At 54.4% G+C, this 17977-nt stretch overlaps 2 protein-coding genes and 1 long non-coding RNA gene across 5 annotated transcripts; 2 read left to right on the top strand and 1 right to left on the bottom strand.

Moving 5' to 3' along the window:
* The first annotated feature begins 475 nt into the window (after window positions 1-475).
* Window positions 476-11808, top strand: LOC123578578. The gene is made up of 3 exons (XR_006702418.1): window positions 476-487; window positions 11489-11505; window positions 11716-11808. It is a non-coding gene; the product is annotated as an uncharacterized LOC123578578 (long non-coding RNA).
* Window positions 2987-17090, bottom strand: HSPBP1 (HSPA (Hsp70) binding protein 1). Of its 3 annotated transcripts, none has more exons than XM_045441479.1 (8): window positions 16875-17090; window positions 16226-16523; window positions 14284-14488; window positions 10702-10926; window positions 7481-7636; window positions 7274-7370; window positions 6619-6730; window positions 2987-3294 (listed from the first exon to the last, which is right to left on the bottom strand). In XM_045441479.1, exons 2-8 carry the CDS (start codon window positions 16427-16429, stop codon window positions 3220-3222), a joined length of 1074 nt encoding a protein of 357 aa, XP_045297435.1. In that variant the 5' UTR covers window positions 16430-16523; window positions 16875-17090; the 3' UTR covers window positions 2987-3219. The 3 variants fall into 3 exon arrangements, with proteins under 3 accessions (XP_045297435.1, XP_045297434.1, XP_045297433.1); XM_045441478.1 differs by having other exon boundaries at window positions 16226-16520; window positions 16875-17089; XM_045441477.1 differs by lacking the exon at window positions 16875-17090 and having other exon boundaries at window positions 16226-16579.
* On the top strand, window positions 12346-12824 carry LOC123578577 (60S ribosomal protein L17-like). The gene has a single exon (XM_045441484.1). The coding sequence runs from the start codon at window positions 12346-12348 to the stop codon at window positions 12784-12786; it is 441 nt and encodes a 146-aa protein (XP_045297440.1). The 3' UTR covers window positions 12787-12824.
* Window positions 17091-17977: the final 887 nt, after the last annotated feature.

Raw genomic sequence — 17977 nt, 5'->3', positions numbered from 1 at the left:
GCAGTGCGTTTGCGCGCGGGGCACAACCACGCCCCTCCGGCCCAGCCAGAACATGGCTGCGGATGCGCTTGCGATGGTTTGGGCCAACGGTTTCTCCCTGAATAAACCCAGACAACCCAACGCGCAGGCGCCACCGCACGCGGGTAGCGCTTGTCTACGACTCCGTTCCAAAGTCCAGAGCAAATCCTGCTCCAGGATTTCTCTTCCCACTCGCTCCTTTTGGAAATCCATTCCGTCTCCTCCAATTATTTCCTGCTTTCGCTCCAGCGTCCAGGTCCTGGGTAATCCGCACCCGGTTTTCTCTCCAACCAGGGCCCCGCGCGCGTCTGCCTCGCGCGGTTCTCGACGCCTTCTCTGTGCGAAAAGCTGACTTAGGTCTCGCCTTAGGTTTTTGCCCAGGCCTTGTCTTTACTGTTGCCTCCGTTTCCCCAATTTGTTACAGGCCCTTGCTCATGTTACAGGCCCACTGTAAGGATCAGACGAGTGCGTGCGTGTACGGACTCCTTTCATTTTTTTAACCTGCAGATTTACTTTTTTTTTATTTCAGAGACATTTTATTGAATCATATGTTTAGTACATTTTCCTGTTCTTGTTGTTTGTTCCCCATTTCAAGGATGCCAGTTATGCATTTGCCTTTCACATTTGTTAGCTCCTCTGTACTTGCTTTAATCTTTCTCATTTCCACCTGTATTTGCTTATTATCATAGGTCTCTTCTTCTGGTCCTTGCTATTTCCAGTGGATTTGCTGCATGAGCTAATTTTTGGCCCTTGTATCAGTTATCTGCTGCTGTGTAACAATCACAACCTCAGCAGCATGTATCTATCATTTTCACGGCTTGGAGCTGGCCAATGTGAAGTTTGGCAAAGTTGGTTCTGTTTCCCATGTCTCTCATATTCTGGCACCATGGGCCACCCAGGGCACCATCTCACAAGGAAAGGGAGAAGCAGCCCAGGTAGAGCCCATCTGTTAGTGCATTTCAAGTCTCAGGTTGCCTCATATCTGCCACCATCCGTTGGTCAAAGCAAGTCACACAATCAAGCCCAAAGTTATGGGGAGCAGGCACATAAATTCCACACACCAACAGAGTGGATAAGTGTACTTCTCTTACGGAGGTGGAATGGGAGGGAGTAAATATTTCCTGAACAATCCACCATAGTCCTCTATTTGTTTCCTTAGTTTTGCCAATCTTAACCTTTTCATCATTGGGGATTTGTTTTTTGTTATTTGTTTCTTCAATTTTTTGAAACATTTATTTTTGAGAGAGCGAAAGAATGGAGGATGGGCAGAGAGGTGGGGGAGACAGAATCTGAAGCAGGCTCCAGGTTCTGAGCTGTCAGCACAGAGCCTGACATGGGGCTTGAACCAACCAGCTGTGAGATCATGATCTGAGCCAAAGTCTGAGCCACCCAGGTGCCTGGGGATTTGTTTTTGTTTTTGTTTGGTGGGGGGGGGTGTTGTTTTAAAATGGGCCCAGGTTCCTATTGTAACTCAGCTTGAAGCAGTTGTGATGCATTTCCTTCTGTTCCTCAGTCATCTTTTCTTCGGTCACATTCTTTTGTCTTTTACTCAGCATTTTGCTTGCTTTGCTACATGTTTGCACAGTTGCCATATTATTTTAACACATAAGCTCAGGAACTGAGAGACGAGGGGTAGCCCTTTTCGACCAGCAAAAGAAACCTGAGAAGTTGACATGGTCAGTCTGGAAGAACCTGGGAAGCTGCAGCAGCTTTAAAGACCAAAATCTGCGTCTCCCCCCTATCAGGACTCACAGGTTGGCGATGCTGTTATGCGTAAAAAATTGGAAGGCGCTTAAAGTGTCTGGTGACAACGCCCATTCCCCATTGTTCACATTTCCACACGGAGGTACTTCTATTGCTTAGTGTGTCTCCCCTGGCCTCTCCAACCCCTTTAGGGGCTGAGGAACAATTTGCCAGATTGGACGGGCATCGTGGCTCACGCCAGCCCTCCCTGTCTTAGAGCCAGCTTGCCCAGTGCGGCCTGCGGCACCCAAGGGGAGGCCTCTGCTTGTCCAGTGCTGCCTGTGACCAGACAGGCAAGCATGTCTCACGCTGGGTGGGGTAGCAGCAAGACTAAAGCTACTTTCTCTGATTGGCCATAATGGTAATAAACGTGATACTTGAGCTCCAATTCTTGGATTCTGTAGCTACCTTTCAATTTATCCTGAACTTGGGAAGAAGGGTGGAATAATTGGGCCATCCCAAATCCCAAGAGTACAAGTAAATGCCACACGAGAGGAATTAGCGTGTACGAAATGGAGCTAGGAGACCAGGGTACAGGAGGAGCACGGCTTTGAAGCCAGCCCGGGTCTGAAACCTAGCTGTGTGAATTTGCCCACGCATCAACACCCTGGGCTCACATTCCTCGTCTGAAAAATGGCACTGGTCACGAGCCTTGGTTGCACACGACCAGACTTGGTTGAGCTGACAAGGAATTTATGAAAGGGGATGAGACCTGTCTCCGGCCCCAATATCTGATAAGGCTGGGGATCACTCAGTGCTTTGCAGCCGGGAGCAAGGCCCATGCCCAAGCCCTGGGCAAGTAGAGCGCTTCGGGCTCGCCGCGGTGCACCTGCTCCCGCCTTCCCGCCGTCTCCCGCGCCCAGAAGCCGCGCGGTGGGCTCTAACTGGTGGGGCTGACGTCACGTGACATGCCTCTGCACGGGATGCTGGGAAGTAACATGGCTCCCGCATCCGGGCAGGCCCTTTGGACATCAAACGTGGGGGGTTCTTCTGATGGAGAAACCGGCGACGCTGGATGGTCAAAAGGGAGGGCGGGTGTCCACCACACTCCCTCTCAAGAGGGCCTGAGAAGATGAGAGACGATGGCTCTGCATTTTAGGGAGCAGCACTTTTCTTTCCAGGTTCCTCCCGCTGCCCTCTCCTCCTCCGTGGCTCCCTCGGTCCCGTAAGATCGTGCCCCACCCCCCAACTATCCTCTAGGGGAGGTGACAAAGGCTGCAGTGAATGAGCTGGAGGAAGAGAAACACCTTTATTAGAACAGTGTGGACACAAGAAGGAGGAAGGGCGTGAGAGCACAAGAGGTGAGATCCAGGGAGCCAGAGCCTTCCCCGGTGCCCCTGCAGGGGGCTGAGCAGAGACCGGCTGGCACGCCCTGGCCATGCACCAGTAAGGCCCTGCTCTCCCTTGGGAGGCAGGAAGCCTGGGGCTCCACGGAGACAGGCGATAAGCCACCAGGTTTCACCGATCCATGCTGTCATCCGTCGGGCTGGAGAAACAGGTCTGTAGCAGCTTTTCACAGAACTCCAGCTCCTCCTGGATGGGGGTGGGGGTGGGGGTGGGGGGACAAGAGGCGGAGTCCTGAGTGCAGAGGCCCACCCCTGCTTCGGGGTCTCTGCCCTCCGCACTGCCTGCCCCAGAAGTCTCCCAGGGTCCTCAGATCTCAGCGGGATCCATCATTCTCCCGTGTGCCCGGACTACTGACCTAGAACCAGGGGCCGCGCAGCCTCCATCAAACCCCACTGGTGAGTCCTCCCCTCAGCTCCTTGTGCCCTAACTCCCAGGTACCACCGACCCCTACTAATCACCACTTAAAACTAAAACCCCTTCCACAGGTACAAACACCACTGAAAGACTGGACTATATGAACCTGAAAGGGTTCTGCTTGGCAAAAAGATGCCAGAAACAAAAAGGAAAGAAAAACAACAGTTTGGGGTGAAAAATATTTGCAACTCGTCTGAAAAGGCTAACATATTTAATGCTTCAAGAGCTTTAAAATAAATCGATTATAAAAACCACCACCCTGTAGACGAATGGGCACAGGATACGAATGAGCAGTTCACGAGAAAGGAAAGCTGTCCGACGTTACTCACTGCAGAAACGCAAATGTAAACCGGTCTGGAATACTACTTTTCACCAATCGGCTTGGAAAAAGACCAAATGGCTTAAGGGACCCTTGGGCACCCTCATCAGCTGGTTCCCCCCTTATAGAGAGCAACTTGGCAATAGCTAACAAAACGGCCCCTAACTCTGTACCTTCACTTTTTTTTTTTTTAATTTTTTTTTTTTTTTTCAACGTTTATTTATTTTTGGGACAGAGAGAGACAGAGCATGAACGGGGGAGGGGCAGAGAGAGAGGGAGACACAGAATCGGAAACAGGCTCCAGGCTCTGAGCCATCAGCCCAGAGCCTGACGTGGGGCTCGAACTCACGGACCGCGAGATCGTGACCTGGCTGAAGTCGGACACTTAACCGACTGCGCCACCCAGGCGCCCCTGTACCTTCACTTTAACCTACCTTAACCTGGCCGCTTTTCCCTCTCTGGAAATTGTCCTATAGCCATATTCATGCATATTAAGTAACAGGTAAAAAGGTTATTCCTTTAGCAGAGTGGTAGCAACAACCAGCATGTCCGTTAACAGGGGTCATGATGCGGAAGAAGCGACCTACCTTGCAGCTCTCAAAGGAAACAGGAAAAAGCCAGGGCCGCCAACACACAACATACTCCTCCTGCACCCCTCCCTGAGACGTTATGAAAGGGAATGAGGCAGGGAACAGAAGAGTGGTCAGGACAGGTCGGTTGTGCACAAAAGGGGCACAGGAAGAGGAGAATTTACACACACATTTGCTTGTGTGCATAGACCATGTGAGGAAGGGCACACACAGAACTGGGGGAGGCACTGGGTGGTTAAAGACAAGGGCAGCAGGGAGACTTTTCACTGCTTACCCTCCTATGCAGCTTCACTTTTGAACCACATGACTACAGGACCTTTTTGCAAGAAAGCATTCATGAAATTTAACTCTTAAATTTACCTACAAAAGAGGACTAAGTCATGACAGAATCACCTTACGGGATATCATGCCAACTGCGTCATTCAATTATGCTGAAATTAAAGCAGACCTCTAAGTATCTGGAAAGATTTCCAAGACAGACACACAGACACAGAAGAAGGCCCATGTGAAAATGGAGGCAGAAACCGGACCGGCACATCCACAAGCCAAAGATTGCCAGCAACTACTAGCAGCTGGAAGCGGAAGGATTATTCCCCTAGAACCTTCAGGGGGAGCACGGCCCTGCCGACACCTTGCCTTCAGACTTCTAGTCCCCAGAGCTGTGAAAGCATACCTCCCTGCGTTAAGCCACCCAGTCTGTGGTACTGTTACAGCAGCCGTAGGAAACTGATATGGCACCAGATCTAACGCATCACTGCCCCGTCTTCTCTGCCCCCTCACGTTTTTTCCGTCAATGTACTTGTAACCTCCCGATGTCATGCTATCCGTGTTAAATTACACATATACAAACACTGCATGTATTATGCATGCACATATACACGCACACACAAGGTATACGTGTACTTGTAAATATGCATTTCTGCGTGTCTGCATGTTTATCACCCCTGAGCCCCCGTGAGAGCAAAGGCTGTACCCTTTTGCTCCTCCCCAAACCCCCAGCGCCCAGATCAGGGCCTGGCACATGGCTGAGCTGCCCCCGACAAAGGGAGGCAAGGAAGAATGAAGGTTTCCACAGGTGTATCCATATGTCTAAGCTTCTCACGTCGCACACTTCAAGTAAGTGGTTTATTACATGACACTTATACCTCAATAGAACTGTTAAGCGGGGCGCCTGGGTGGCTCAGTCGGTTGAGGGTCCGACTTCAGCTCAGCTCGTGACCTCACGGCTCATGAGTTCGAGACCCTCATCGAACTCTGTGCTGACAGGTCAGAGCCTGGAGCCTGCTTCTGAGTCTGTGTCTCCCTCTCTCCCTCTGCCCCTCCCCTGCTTGTGCTCTGTCTCCTCTCAAAAAATAAATAAATGTTAAAAGAAAAATGAAAACCAAATAGAGCTAACAGACTTTTTTTTTGGAACAACAACAACAACAAAAAAAGGCAAAAGGAGTGCTGGTCAGTTCACAGGAGACCTGTCTCACCAGGAGGGTCCTCACCAGTGGGCCGTGGTATCACCTGCCACGCAGGCGGCTCAGGGATTGAATGCAACAACTAAAGCACTCCCCAGCTGGAAGTGAGCCCAGGCCGGGTTGGGGCTCCGTGGACCCCACGATCCGTGGGCACATGTTTCCACATGTCCCTGTGATGAGGTCGGGGCAAGCCCCTAGGAGTGGACACTGTGCCTCTCCTGGTCATCCCTGCTCCTCACTCCCAGCACCTCTGTGAACTCTCGACAGTGTCACAGAGGAACGGACTCAGTCGAACAGTTGTTCCTGGAGTGTGACACGTTTAATTATCAGCTAAATCACTTAAATAATTAAACAACTGTACGAATATTTAATTAGTTGCTCTTTATCACTTATTTGTTCCTGATTAATTATCTGAGTTATCACTTGTTACTTATTACCTAATTAAATACACGAGTTACTTATCTCGTTTCTTATTCAATTATCTCATTGGTTGCTACTTATCAGACTTGTTATTTAGCAATCTAATAAAGATTAATTGTTAAAACTCTGACAGGATGTAAATAACTATACGATTTGGCTATAAATAAATGACTGCTAACTAACCCCTTACGGCACCCCGGGCTCCCATTCGCCCGTGCAGCAGCGCTAGCTCAGAGCACGAGGCACACGGCAAGAGACACAGGAAGGACGCAGCAGGTGCCGCAGCCACGCCCGCAGGCCATACCTGGTACTCCTCGTGCTGCTGTAGCAGCTGGACGCGGTGACGGAGCAGCTCCTCCAGGCCCAGCTCGGGCTCCCGGCACTCCCGCACGCCCTGGGGGAAGTCTGTCACCAGGCTGCGGGGACAGGAGAGCAATCCTTGGGACCCCGCTCTACACAGGCCCGCCCCGCGCTGCTCCCACAGGAGCCCGGGCAAGACAGTTCCCCACGCTGGGCCTCAGTTTCCCCATCCGGATGCAGACCTCACGCCGTCCCCACGCCACCCCAGGGACTACGATGAGACTGGTACAAAACAAGGCACCTGGCACAGAGCCTGGCCTGGAGCCCGCTCGGCACGCGGGAGCCGCCACCTGCGTGATGGGCTGCTCCCCGTGTCCCCTCGTGCAGACACTAATCTGCCGGTACCGTGTGTGGGGGGAGCGGGGTAAGCCTCTGCCCCTCCTCCCAGGCTGCCGTGTCAGCCCCTACAAGTGAGGCCCTACTTGCTCAGGGAGGGCCAGCACAATGATGCCTGCCCCCTCTGTGGGAAAGGCCCAAGCTCCCGAATCCCATCAGGGAGGAGGCTGGTGGGCGGGAGCCCAGCGGTGCCAGCCCGGGAGGTGGGGGGTGGGGGTGGGGCGCCTGGCGCAGGCCTCGCCCTCTCGGAGGCCCCAGCATACCTGCACAGGGCTCCAAGCACATGCTCATGGAAGGGGCTGTGTTCTGTCCGGATCAGGGCCACCAGCTGCTGGACCATCCCCATGGAGCACAGGGTCCCTGGGGGAAGGGTCTTGGGGGTCAGAGGGGCAGTCCACACCCCTCCCCCCCACACACCGCCCACCCTCCCTTTGGGACCGTCCCTGGGCCCCCTGCCCTGGCTGCCCCACCTTTGTGTTCGGGGTGGCCCACCAGCAGGTTCTGCAGCAGGAACGCCGACTTGACCTTGAGCTTCTGCACCTGCTGCTGCATGGCCCGCATCAACACGGAGAAGCCGTCCAGGCGCAGGAACTGCAGCAGCCCAGCCTCCTGCTCCCGGACCAGGCCTGGGGGGAGACAAACGGGGGGAGGAACCTCGAGGTCTCGGTCACCACCATCACCAGAATCCTCACCACCGTCACCACCATCAACATCAACTTCTAGGGGCCCGCGCTTCATAAGCATTATTTTTTTTTTTTAGGTATTTCTTTTTACTGAGAGATGATTAACGCAAGCTATTAGAAGACAACACTGGGGGCGCCTGGGTGGCTCAGTCGGTTGGGCGTCTGACTTCAGCCCGGGTCACGATCTCAAGGTCCGTGGGTTCGAGCCCCGCGTCGGGCTCTGGGCTGATGGCTCGGAGCCTGGAGCCTGCTTCCGATTCTGTGTCTCCCTCTCTCTCTGCCCCTCCCCCGTTCATGCTCTATCTCTCTCTGTCTCAAAAAAATAAATAAACGTTAAAAAAAAAAAAAAAAGAAACTTTAAAAAAAAAAAAAGAAGAAGACAACACTGACCCACCTCTTCCCCATCCTGCTCTGGCTCTCAGGACCTCTGGGGAACTGAGTCTCTCTGTCCACCCTTTGTGGCCAAGCCACCCAAGGTCTGCCTGTCCATCTGTCTCCCCAGTTTTGCAGGTGACTTTCCAGATGCCACCTCCTCCAGGACTCTTTCCCGCACCCTTGCCACAATCCCTTTCTTCCTAGCCTCCCTGTTCTTCTCCCGGGGCCACTGTGACATACTAAATACATACTTGGTCTCTGCCCCCTTTCCTGACACCAACGTCTCAAAACCCTTGGAAGTTTCTGGGTGATAGGAGCATCTTTTGTTCTAATGAGGTGACTCTGGGTGGACTACTGGATGGGGTTTACTTATCAGAAAGACCAACCCATGATTAGGAACTTGGAACTTCCAGCCCCACCTCCCATCCTCCAGAAAGGAGAGAGAGACTGGAAGTGAAATCAATGATCCATCACGCCTACGTGAGAAAGCCTCCATAAAAATCCCTCGGGGCGCCTGGGTGGCTCAGTCGGTTAAGTGTCTGACTCCTGATTACGGCTCAGGTCATGATCTCACAATTCATGAGTTTTAGCCCCAAGTCAGGCTCTGTGCTGACAGTGTGGAGGCTGCTTGGGATTCTCTCTCTCTCTCTCTCTCTCTCTCTCTCTGCCCCTCCCCCTGCTTGTGCTTTTTAAGTTTGTGCGGGGGTTTCTACAACTTAAAAAAATCCCTAAACTGTGGGGTTCGGAGAGCCTCTGGGTTAGTGAATCCAGGAGGATGGAACACCCCAACTCCTTAGGGGCAGAAGCTCCTGTCCTCAGGACCCTTCTAGACCTCGTCCCATGTCCCTCTTCATCTGGATGTTCATCTGTATCCTTTATCACATCCTTTATAATAAGTCATTAAACATAGGTATTTCTTTGAGCTCTGTGAGCTATTCTGGCAAATTATCGAGGCCGAGGAGGGGCGTCGTGGGAACCACCAATACGTAGCCAGTAACGAAGAAGTAAGGGACGCCCAAACTCTCCACTGGTGTCTGAAGCAGGGCAGTCTCGTAGAGCTGAGCCCTTAACCTGTGGGAGATGTGCCATCTGTGGGTAGCTAGTGTCCGAATGGAACTGTCCAACACCCCGCTGGTGTCCAGCAAGTTGGAAACCTGGTTGTTGTAGAAACCCCCGCACACACGTTTGGTATCACGAGTGTTGTGAGGGGAGGGAACAGGTTCTCCTCCAACTTCCAAGAGTTAAATGCAGAGTGGCCACAGGACCCCGCGCGCCCGCGCCCAGGCGTGCGCACCCGAGAGCAATGAAGACACGCGTCCGCTCAAAACCTTGCCCACATGGTCCACGGTGGGACCGTTCACACAGCCAAAGGTAGAAACCACCTGCCATGCAAGTGATGAAGGAATAAACAGAACGCAGTCCATTCACGAATGACGTGCTATTCAGCCACACAAGCGAACAAGGCGGTGGTACGTGCTATAAACGCAGACGCGCCTGGAGAACGACGCTCAGTGAAAGAAGCCAGATGCAAGAGGCCGTGCGGTGTATGACTTCTGCCACATGTCCGGGGCAGGCAAATCTATGCGTGCAGTAAGCAGGCTGCTGGGTGGCTGCCAGGGGCCGGAGGAAAGGGGGCACGGAGGGGCCACTAACAGGCATGGGGCTTCTCTTGGGAGCGATGGAAATGTTCTGGAGTTCGACAGCGGTGACGGTTGCACAGCCTTGAGAATACACTAAACTGTGCACTTCAAAGGGATGATGGGGTGTCTGGGTGGCTCAGTCGGTTAAGCATCTGACTTCGGCTCAGGTCATGATCTCACAGTTCACAGGTTCGAGCCCCAAGTCAGGCTCTGCGCTTGACAGCGCAGAGCCTGCTTCTCATCCTCTGCCTCCCTCTCTCTTTCTGTCTCTCAAAAATAAATAAACATTAAAACTGTTTTAAAAATAAACAAAAGGATGAATCGTATAGCCTATGAATTTCATCCCAACAAAGCTTATTCAAAAAAAAAAAAAAGACAGAAAGAAACCGTCAAATGGGGGCCCCCAGCATGGCGCACACATAGACGGGGGCCCAGCGCATGGCGGAGAGCACTGCCTGGGCTCCCACCGCGCACCTGCACGTCCTTGCAGGGCGCCCGGGTTGTCACTTAGGCTACCTGACCTGGTCTGTCCTTGACGCAGATTCAGTCTCCCTACCTCCGACGGTGTGTGTGCGGGCTAAGCAAGCTAATGCTCACCCAGGCTTGGCATGGGGCCTGGCACACAGAGAGTGCCCCACAGGTGTCGGCATCAGCCCCATCCAGGCACCTGTTCCCCAGGAGGCAGCGTGAGTGAGAGCCACTGGTATCTCTAACGGGTGGAGGCCACCCTCTCAGGCAAGGACGGCCCCCTCCTCACGACAAGGAAGGGCAACAGAGACTGACGACTCTGACGTGTTGAGCAGCATTCCCGTGGCACTAGGGTCTGGCTCTCTGAGTGACAGGGGGTTGGCAAGCTCACCACCCAGTCCTGGCACCCAGCACAGAGTCTCAACGGGTAATGGGCATAACTGAACGTCCAGGTCCCCCTCCACCTGCCCCCAGGCAGATCCCAGCAGGATCTGTGCACCTCCCCGCAGCCCCCCCGACACTCACAGGAGATGGCGAACAGGGCCTTCACGCGCACCAAGTCGGAGGAGTCCCGGTCGAGAAGCCGCAGCAACTTGCGCAGGGCGCCCAGGCCCAGCACCTGTTCCTGGATGGCCGCCACATTCTGGCTGCAGGTGCCGATGAGCTGTGCCGCCCGCCACCGCAGCCCCGCGGGCCCCGCCTCCAGGTACCGGCCTACCAGCAGGTGCATGCCTGACAGCTGGCAGAAGTCTGTGCCAGAGAGAGGGGAGACGAGAGTTCAGGTGCTAGGGGCTGAGCTGTGCCCTCCCCCCCAACATTCGTATGCTGAAGCCCCGAGTGTCTAAGGATGTAACGTATGGGGAAACAGGGCCTTTTAAGAAATCACCCAGGTCGAGTGAGGTCATCAGGGTGGGTGCTAATCTGGTACGACCGGTGTCCTTATAAGAGATCAGGACAGGGGCGCCTGGGTGGCGCAGTCGGTTAAGCGTCCGACTTCAGCCAGGTCACGATCTCGCGGTCCGTGAGTTCGAGCCCCGCGTCGGGCTCTGGGCTGACGGCTCAGAGCCTGGAGCCTGTTTCCGATTCTGTGTCTCCCTCTCTCTCTGCCCCTCCCCCCGTTCATGCTCTGTCTCTCTCTGTCCCAAAAATAAATAGACGTTGAAAAAAAAAATAATAATAATAATAAAAGAGATCAGGACACAGACATGCACGCAAGGAAGACCATGTGTGGACACGGGGAGAAGGCGGCCACCTGCAAACCAAGGAGACCCGAGCCCAGGAGAAACTGACCCTGCCCACACCTGGATCTCAGACTTCCAGTCTCCAGAGGTGTGAGGCGACACAAGTCTGTTCAAGCCTCCCATTCTGTGGTGCTTTGTTACTGCCACCCTCACAAGTTAATATGCCAGGTGAGACTGGAGGGTGAGGCTGCCTCCCAGGGGAGCCTGCCTCAAGTGCGGGCTTCCTCCCGGCACCCAACCAGGCATCCCTCTGAGGTCTCAAAAATGTCAGCGTTTCTCTTCCCGTAAGCGGCCTGAGGTGATCTCTGAAAATGGCTCGCTATTCACTTGACCCGGAAAACCCGACAAAATCATGCAAATCAAGAGGTTCAAATCTTCGTGTTCACTCTTAAGAACACACGGGAAACTGCCCAGGCCATCAAGAATGCATATCCGAGGGGCGCCTGGGTGGCGCAGTCGGTTAAGCGTCCGACTTCAGCCAGGTCACGATCTCGCGGTCCGTGAGTTCGAGCCCCGCGTCGGGCTCTGGGCTGATGGCTCAGAGCCTGGAGCCTGTTTCCAATTCTGTGTCTCCCTCTCTCTCTGCCCCTCCCCCGTTCATGCTCTGTCTCTCTCTGTCCCAAAAATAAATAATAAACGTTGAAAAAAAAAAAAAAAAAAGAATGCATATCCGAGGGGCGCCTGGGTGGCGCAGTCGGTTAAGCGTCCGACTTCAGCTCAGGTCACGATCTTGCGGTCCGCGAGTTCGAGCCCCGCGTCGGGCTCTGGGCTGATGGCTCAGAGCCTGGAGCCTGTTTCCGATTCTGTGTCTCCCTCTCTCTCTGCCCCTCCCCCGTTCATGCTCTGTCTCTCTCTGTCCCAAAAATAAATAAACGTTGAAAAAAAAAAAAAAAAAGAATGCATATCCGAAAGGCCACCAAGTATCGGTATGCATATCCGAAAGGCCACCAAGTATCTGAAAGATGTCACTTTGCAGAAGCAATGGGTGCCATTCCGACGCTACAATGGTGGAGTTGGTAGGTGGGCCCAGGCCAAACAGTGGGGCTGGACACAGGGTCGGTGGCCCCAAAAGAGTGCCGAATTTTTACTGCACATGCTTAAAAATGCAGAGAGCAATGCTGAACGTAAGGGTTTAGATGTAGATTCTCTGGTCATTGAGCACATCCAGGTGAACAAAGCCCCCAAAATGCGGCGTAGCACTTACAGGGCTCATGGTCGGATTAACCCATACATGAGCTTTCCCTGCCACATTGAGATGATCCTTACTGAAAAAGAGCAGATTGTTCCTAAACCAGAAGAGGAGGTTGCACAGAAGAAAAAGATATCCCAGAAGAAAGTGAAGAAACAAAAACTTATGGCCCGGGAGTGAATTCTGCATGAAATACATGCAAATAAAAGTAAAAACAGGAAAAAAAAAAAAAAAAAAAAATGTCAGCGTTTGGGGGCTTAGGGTCCCAGGCTGCAGCCCACTGAATTCCGGTACTGACCCCCAATCTCCCTGTGGGAGTACCTCATACTAGACCAGGGCTCGGCAAACTACGGCCCAGCACCCGTTCTTTTTTTTTTTTTTTTTTTTTTTTAAATTTTTTTTCAACGTTTATTTATTTTTTGGGACAGAGAGAGACAGAGCATGAACGGGGGAGGGTCAGAGAGAGGGAGACACAGAATCGGAAACAGGCTCCAGGCTCTGAGCCATCAGCCCAGAGCCCGACGCGGGGCTCGAACTCACGGACCGCGAGATCGTGACCTGGCTGAAGTCGGACGCTTAACCGACTGCGCCACCCAGGCGCCCCACCGTTCTTATAAATAAAGTGGTATCGGCGAGCTTGGTGGTTCCTCGAGAAGTCAAACGCAGCGCTGTCATATGGCCACTCCTACATAAAGACCCAAAACCACGGAAAGCACAGACTCAAACAGACACTTGCACCAATGTTCACGAGGGCAATATTCTCAATAAGCAATAGGGGAAATGACCCCAATGTCCATTAACTGATGAATGGATAAGCAAACCCATGACCTGTCCACACAATAGGTTGTTCCAGAGAGGAATAAAGTTCCAGTTACAGGCTCCCACATGGAAAACCCTTGAAAACGTCCACTCGGAGGCCACATATTCTATGATTCCATTGACGTGAAACGGCCAGAAGAGACAAGTCCACACCCTCAATGACTATATTATGCCCCTGCGACTGAAAGTAGAATGTCCTCCTCCTACCAGCTCCTTGGCATTTAGAACAAAACCCCAGCACCGACTCTGGCCTACAAGGCCCTCCACGCCCAGCGTCCCCTTCCACCTCCCGCCCTTTGCTCACTCCATTCTGGCCTGTTGGCCCTACTGCTGTTCCTGCACGTCCCAGGTATGTTCCCACCTCAGGGCCTTTGCACTGGCCATACCCCATTAGCTTTTTCCAGAGCTAATCTCATAACTCACTCCACCGCTTCGGGTCTCTGACCAAATGGCACCCCTCGGGGAGACCCTCTCTGACCGTCCTGCCCCGAACCACCTCCTCACTCATGTTCCGGGGAGTGACAGTGCACACGCAAGAGACTAGGGAGAAATGACCAGTTTGGGAGGATATCGGGGAGGCAGATGTGCCGCCGGGCTGGTGGGGTGAGAGAAGGTCCCCTCCTGATGACAAGGGGACCAGGCAGGAAGAGACAGGGCAGTCACATCTGGGACCAGACTAGAGAGGGAGAGGCTGGAGGCCGGGAGGGTAGGGGAGAGGCCGACAGTGTGATCCCCGAAAGGAAGGACAGGGGCTAAGACACAGAGGGACCCGGGGCTGCAGAGGAGGGAAGAGACAGAGGGGAGACCAGGGAGAAGGGGCAGGACCCTGGAGGCGGGGGTGGGCAGCCCGGGGCGTACCTGCAGCATTGTCCATGTTCTCACACAGGTCGGCCAGCAGCTCCAGGGCCCCCTCACGCTCCTGCTGGTCAGCGGCCAGTTCGGCCTCCCCAGCCAAGGAGGGTGTAGGCTGGGACAGCACTCGGAGGCAGTTCTTCATCTGCTCCACCTCCTCCCGCTGGCCCCGGAAGGCGGCGGACATGGCCTCCTGCAGCCACTGACGCCTCTGGGGCGCGAGACCGGGCAGGAGGGTGGGGAAAGAAGCAACCCTCTGTCAGTAATTCGTTCACGCCTAACAGTTGTTACTAATAACGGCCAACATTCGGGAGCTGACTGCTCCTTCAATCGACAGGTTTCCGTTGAGCGGCTTTTCTATGCACAACTTTCTAGACACGAGATTTACGGAGAGAGTGGCAACGGGGTGGGAAAGAAGGCACTCCTAGGTCTCTGTCCTGAGCAACTAGAAGGAGATGGGGAAAACGGGAGGGGAAGCAGGTATGGAACATGAGGAGTGGAGATTAGAGCTCATTTTTCAACACGTTCAGCTTGAGAGATCTATTACACACCCAAGGCGAAATGCTGGAGCTCAGAGAGGAGGTCCAGCCTAGACCTGGCTTTCCCAACCTGGCTCTACTGACACTCTGAGCTGGATGGTTCTGTTGGGGGTGGGTACACTGGACGATGTTGAGCGGCAAGCAGCTGCCCTGGTCTCTACCTACTAGATGCCAGCAGCCCACCCCCTGCCCCGAGTTGAACAACTAAACATGTCTCCGCTGGTTGTCAAATGTCCGCAGAGAGATAATATCAGAACCACTGGTCTAGAGATATAAATTTGAGAGTGGTCAGGGGGAAGTCTCAACACAACACGCGTTCACAAAGGAAGTGAGCACAGGTAGGTAAGAGGAGAGCCCTGGGGTACGCATTCATTCAGAGGCTGGAGAATGAGGAAGAACCAGCAGAGGAGAGGGAAGGAGAGCCAGTGAGTAAGGATAAAACCAGGACACTGTTGTTCTAGAAAACAAATGAAGAAAGAGATCAAGGAGATGGGTAGGAATCAAATGCTGCCTATTAGGTCAAGTGAGATGACAGCTGAGAGCTGGCCACTGATTTCTTGTTTTTTTTTTTTTTTTTTTTCCCCACCAGGTCTGTTAGTGCTCATATGCGGGCTCTGTAGTCACAAGTCCTGGATGAATTTGGGCAAGATGTTAATCCTTCTGTTAATCCTTCTGAGGTAGGCCTATTCCTACCTCATTGTCCTAAACGTTCAATGACATCACTGGATTAGCACAATATTTTGTATGCTATAATCACCGTCGGCCACTAAACATCACATCTAACCAGTATTGCTAACTAATCTCCAAGACAACCCTCCCAGGTGAGTATCGCTATCCCCACTTCACAGATGAGAAAACCGAGGCCCAGAAAGGCTGTGACTTGCCCAAGGTCACAGTGTCGGCCACCCACAAAGCCTAACGTCAAACCTAAGTGCCTGTCCCCAGAGTCTGCACTCTTGATGAGAACAGCCTGCTGTCTTCAGGACCACTGCCCTGCGCTGTGTGGACCCCTACTTAAACGGAAACCTCCGAAATACCCTATGAAGTGCTGTTATTCTTAGCGTCATCATCAACTTGCAAATAAAGAACCTGCTGCTCAGAGAGGTGAAGTGCCATACCCAAGGTCACACAGCTGGATACTGCCGAAACCAGGTCTGCCCGGCTCCCTTTCCCTTCTCACCACAAAGCTACTGTGCAACTCTGCACCTCGACGGGATGCTGGGATCCAGGGATCGGCCCTCGCAGGCACTTCTGAGATCTGACCTCCAGTCTACCATAACCCCACCTGGCACAAACACAGCCCGCTATGCCCTCACACCTGGACTCCCGCCCCTGCCCAGGACGCACTTCCCGAGAGATTTCTGTCCCACCTACCCCCTCTCCCCACCTCCGGGATCCCCACCCTTTACCTCTTCACTCATGGGCTCTGGAGGGGGCTCTGGTTCCTGAGAGCCCGCCGTGATAGCCATCTGCAGCAGGCCTTGGAGGTTTCGCGGGGGCGGAGGATGGCTCGAGTTCCCGGCCGAGGAGCCGCCGCCCCCTGAGGAGCAACCCTGGGAGGCCGGGGGCAGCGCCAGGGGGAGGCGGCTGCCCCCAGAGCCTTGGTCCGCCATGGGCTGTTTGTGAAGGGAAGAATGTGTCTGGGAGAGCGGGTGGTCACCGCTGAGGTAGCTCTGGCGTCCCGTCGGGTCGACTCCTGGGGGTCTGCTGAGAAGGCGGCGTTTTAGGGGAGCTGGGCGCCCGCCCATGACCCCAAACCACTCTGCCCGCACCCACCATAGCCACAGCCCTCTTTCCTTCCTGCAGACCCACAGGACCCTTCCCCAAAGTCACACGCCCCTCCTCCCTCCCTCGCAACAGGCCCCACCCACTCCAACTAGCAACCTAGCAACCCCCTCCCCCATCGCCCCTAAGTGCGTTCCCGTCTCTTAGCAACCCCACTGCCCTGCCTCCTTGGCAACAAGCCCCACCTTTGGACGCCTTAGCAACAAATCCCCTCTCCTTCCTCTCCAAAGAGAGGAGCCAGAGCGAGACGGACCTCCCTAACCCAAGCCTCACCTCCCCGAGGTGTGAGTCGCCGCCGCTACTAAAGACAGAGTCGCCCGCACCTGACTCTGCTGGGCGCCGCCATCTTGACCGGAAATGCGCCAAACTCGCCCGGAAGTTCCCGGCGCACCCTCCCAACCTTGATCCAGGAGGCTTTCCCGGCTCTTAAGCCCTTCCCACCTGGCCGGATAAGGCGGCCGGCCCCGCCCCCCGCTCCATTCTCAGCCTAAGCTCCGCCCCGACCCAGATCTCGCCCCTTAGGAGCCGCGTCCCCTAGTCCTCCTTGCAAGCTCCACCCCTGCCGTGGCTTCGCCCCGCCCACAGTGTAGCTCCGCCCACACCAATGTTCCCGCCCCGCCCTGCCACCTCACGCTCCGCCCCTGTTCTGGGCCTTTCGGCCTCTCCCAGCTTGACTCCACCCCTCCCCTGAGCCCCGCCGCGTGCCGGTGAGCGGGCCGCTCCCCGTTAGGCCCCACCCCCTACTTGCAGGTTGTGCAGGTCCCTCACCCTAGGGCCTTTTCCCCAGCACCTGGACACCTGCTGCATCTTTTACTGGAGCCCTAGGTTCTCACCCCTAATATTTGCTGTAAGCAGCCTTTGGCCCATTCCACCCCGCTCCTGGCCTCAGTTTCCCCAGTCGTCAAAGGGGGCTCCCTTGTTCCCGCTGCAGCGCCTGCGGACACCTATTATCACCCAGCCTCTCCCTCTTGGAATCTTCCCTGGGTCCTGCCAGGTGCACAGGACGAGGGGATTCCCGAAGGCCGCAGCCAAAGCAAAATGCTCGGACTAGGTGGTTCGGGAGGCTTGCCGGTTCTGTGCGCCATGTGTGGGGCCCGGGTCTGGGAATATGCCTGGTCTGTAGAGCTATTTGCCTCGAGCTGGGCTTAACCCCTGGTTCTAGTCTTCCATTAGGGGCCCCGCCCTGCCCCGCTAGGAGAAGGCTGTACTCAGCTCAGGTGGCGGCCACAGTCGCACACAGATTGCACATCCTGCTGCGCCAGGAGTGTGCGAGGTTGTTTGTATTGGGGACAGAATTGGAGAGACAACGTAAAAGCCCTGGGCACCCGCGGTTGGTGTTTGTAGCACTGAGCAAACTAGCTATCAGGGGTCTGGGC

Source organism: Leopardus geoffroyi, chromosome E2, assembly GCF_018350155.1.
Source record: "Leopardus geoffroyi isolate Oge1 chromosome E2, O.geoffroyi_Oge1_pat1.0, whole genome shotgun sequence".
NCBI classification, from domain to species: Eukaryota; Metazoa; Chordata; class Mammalia; order Carnivora; family Felidae; genus Leopardus; species Leopardus geoffroyi.
This window is presented reverse-complemented; position numbering and strand designations above follow the sequence as displayed.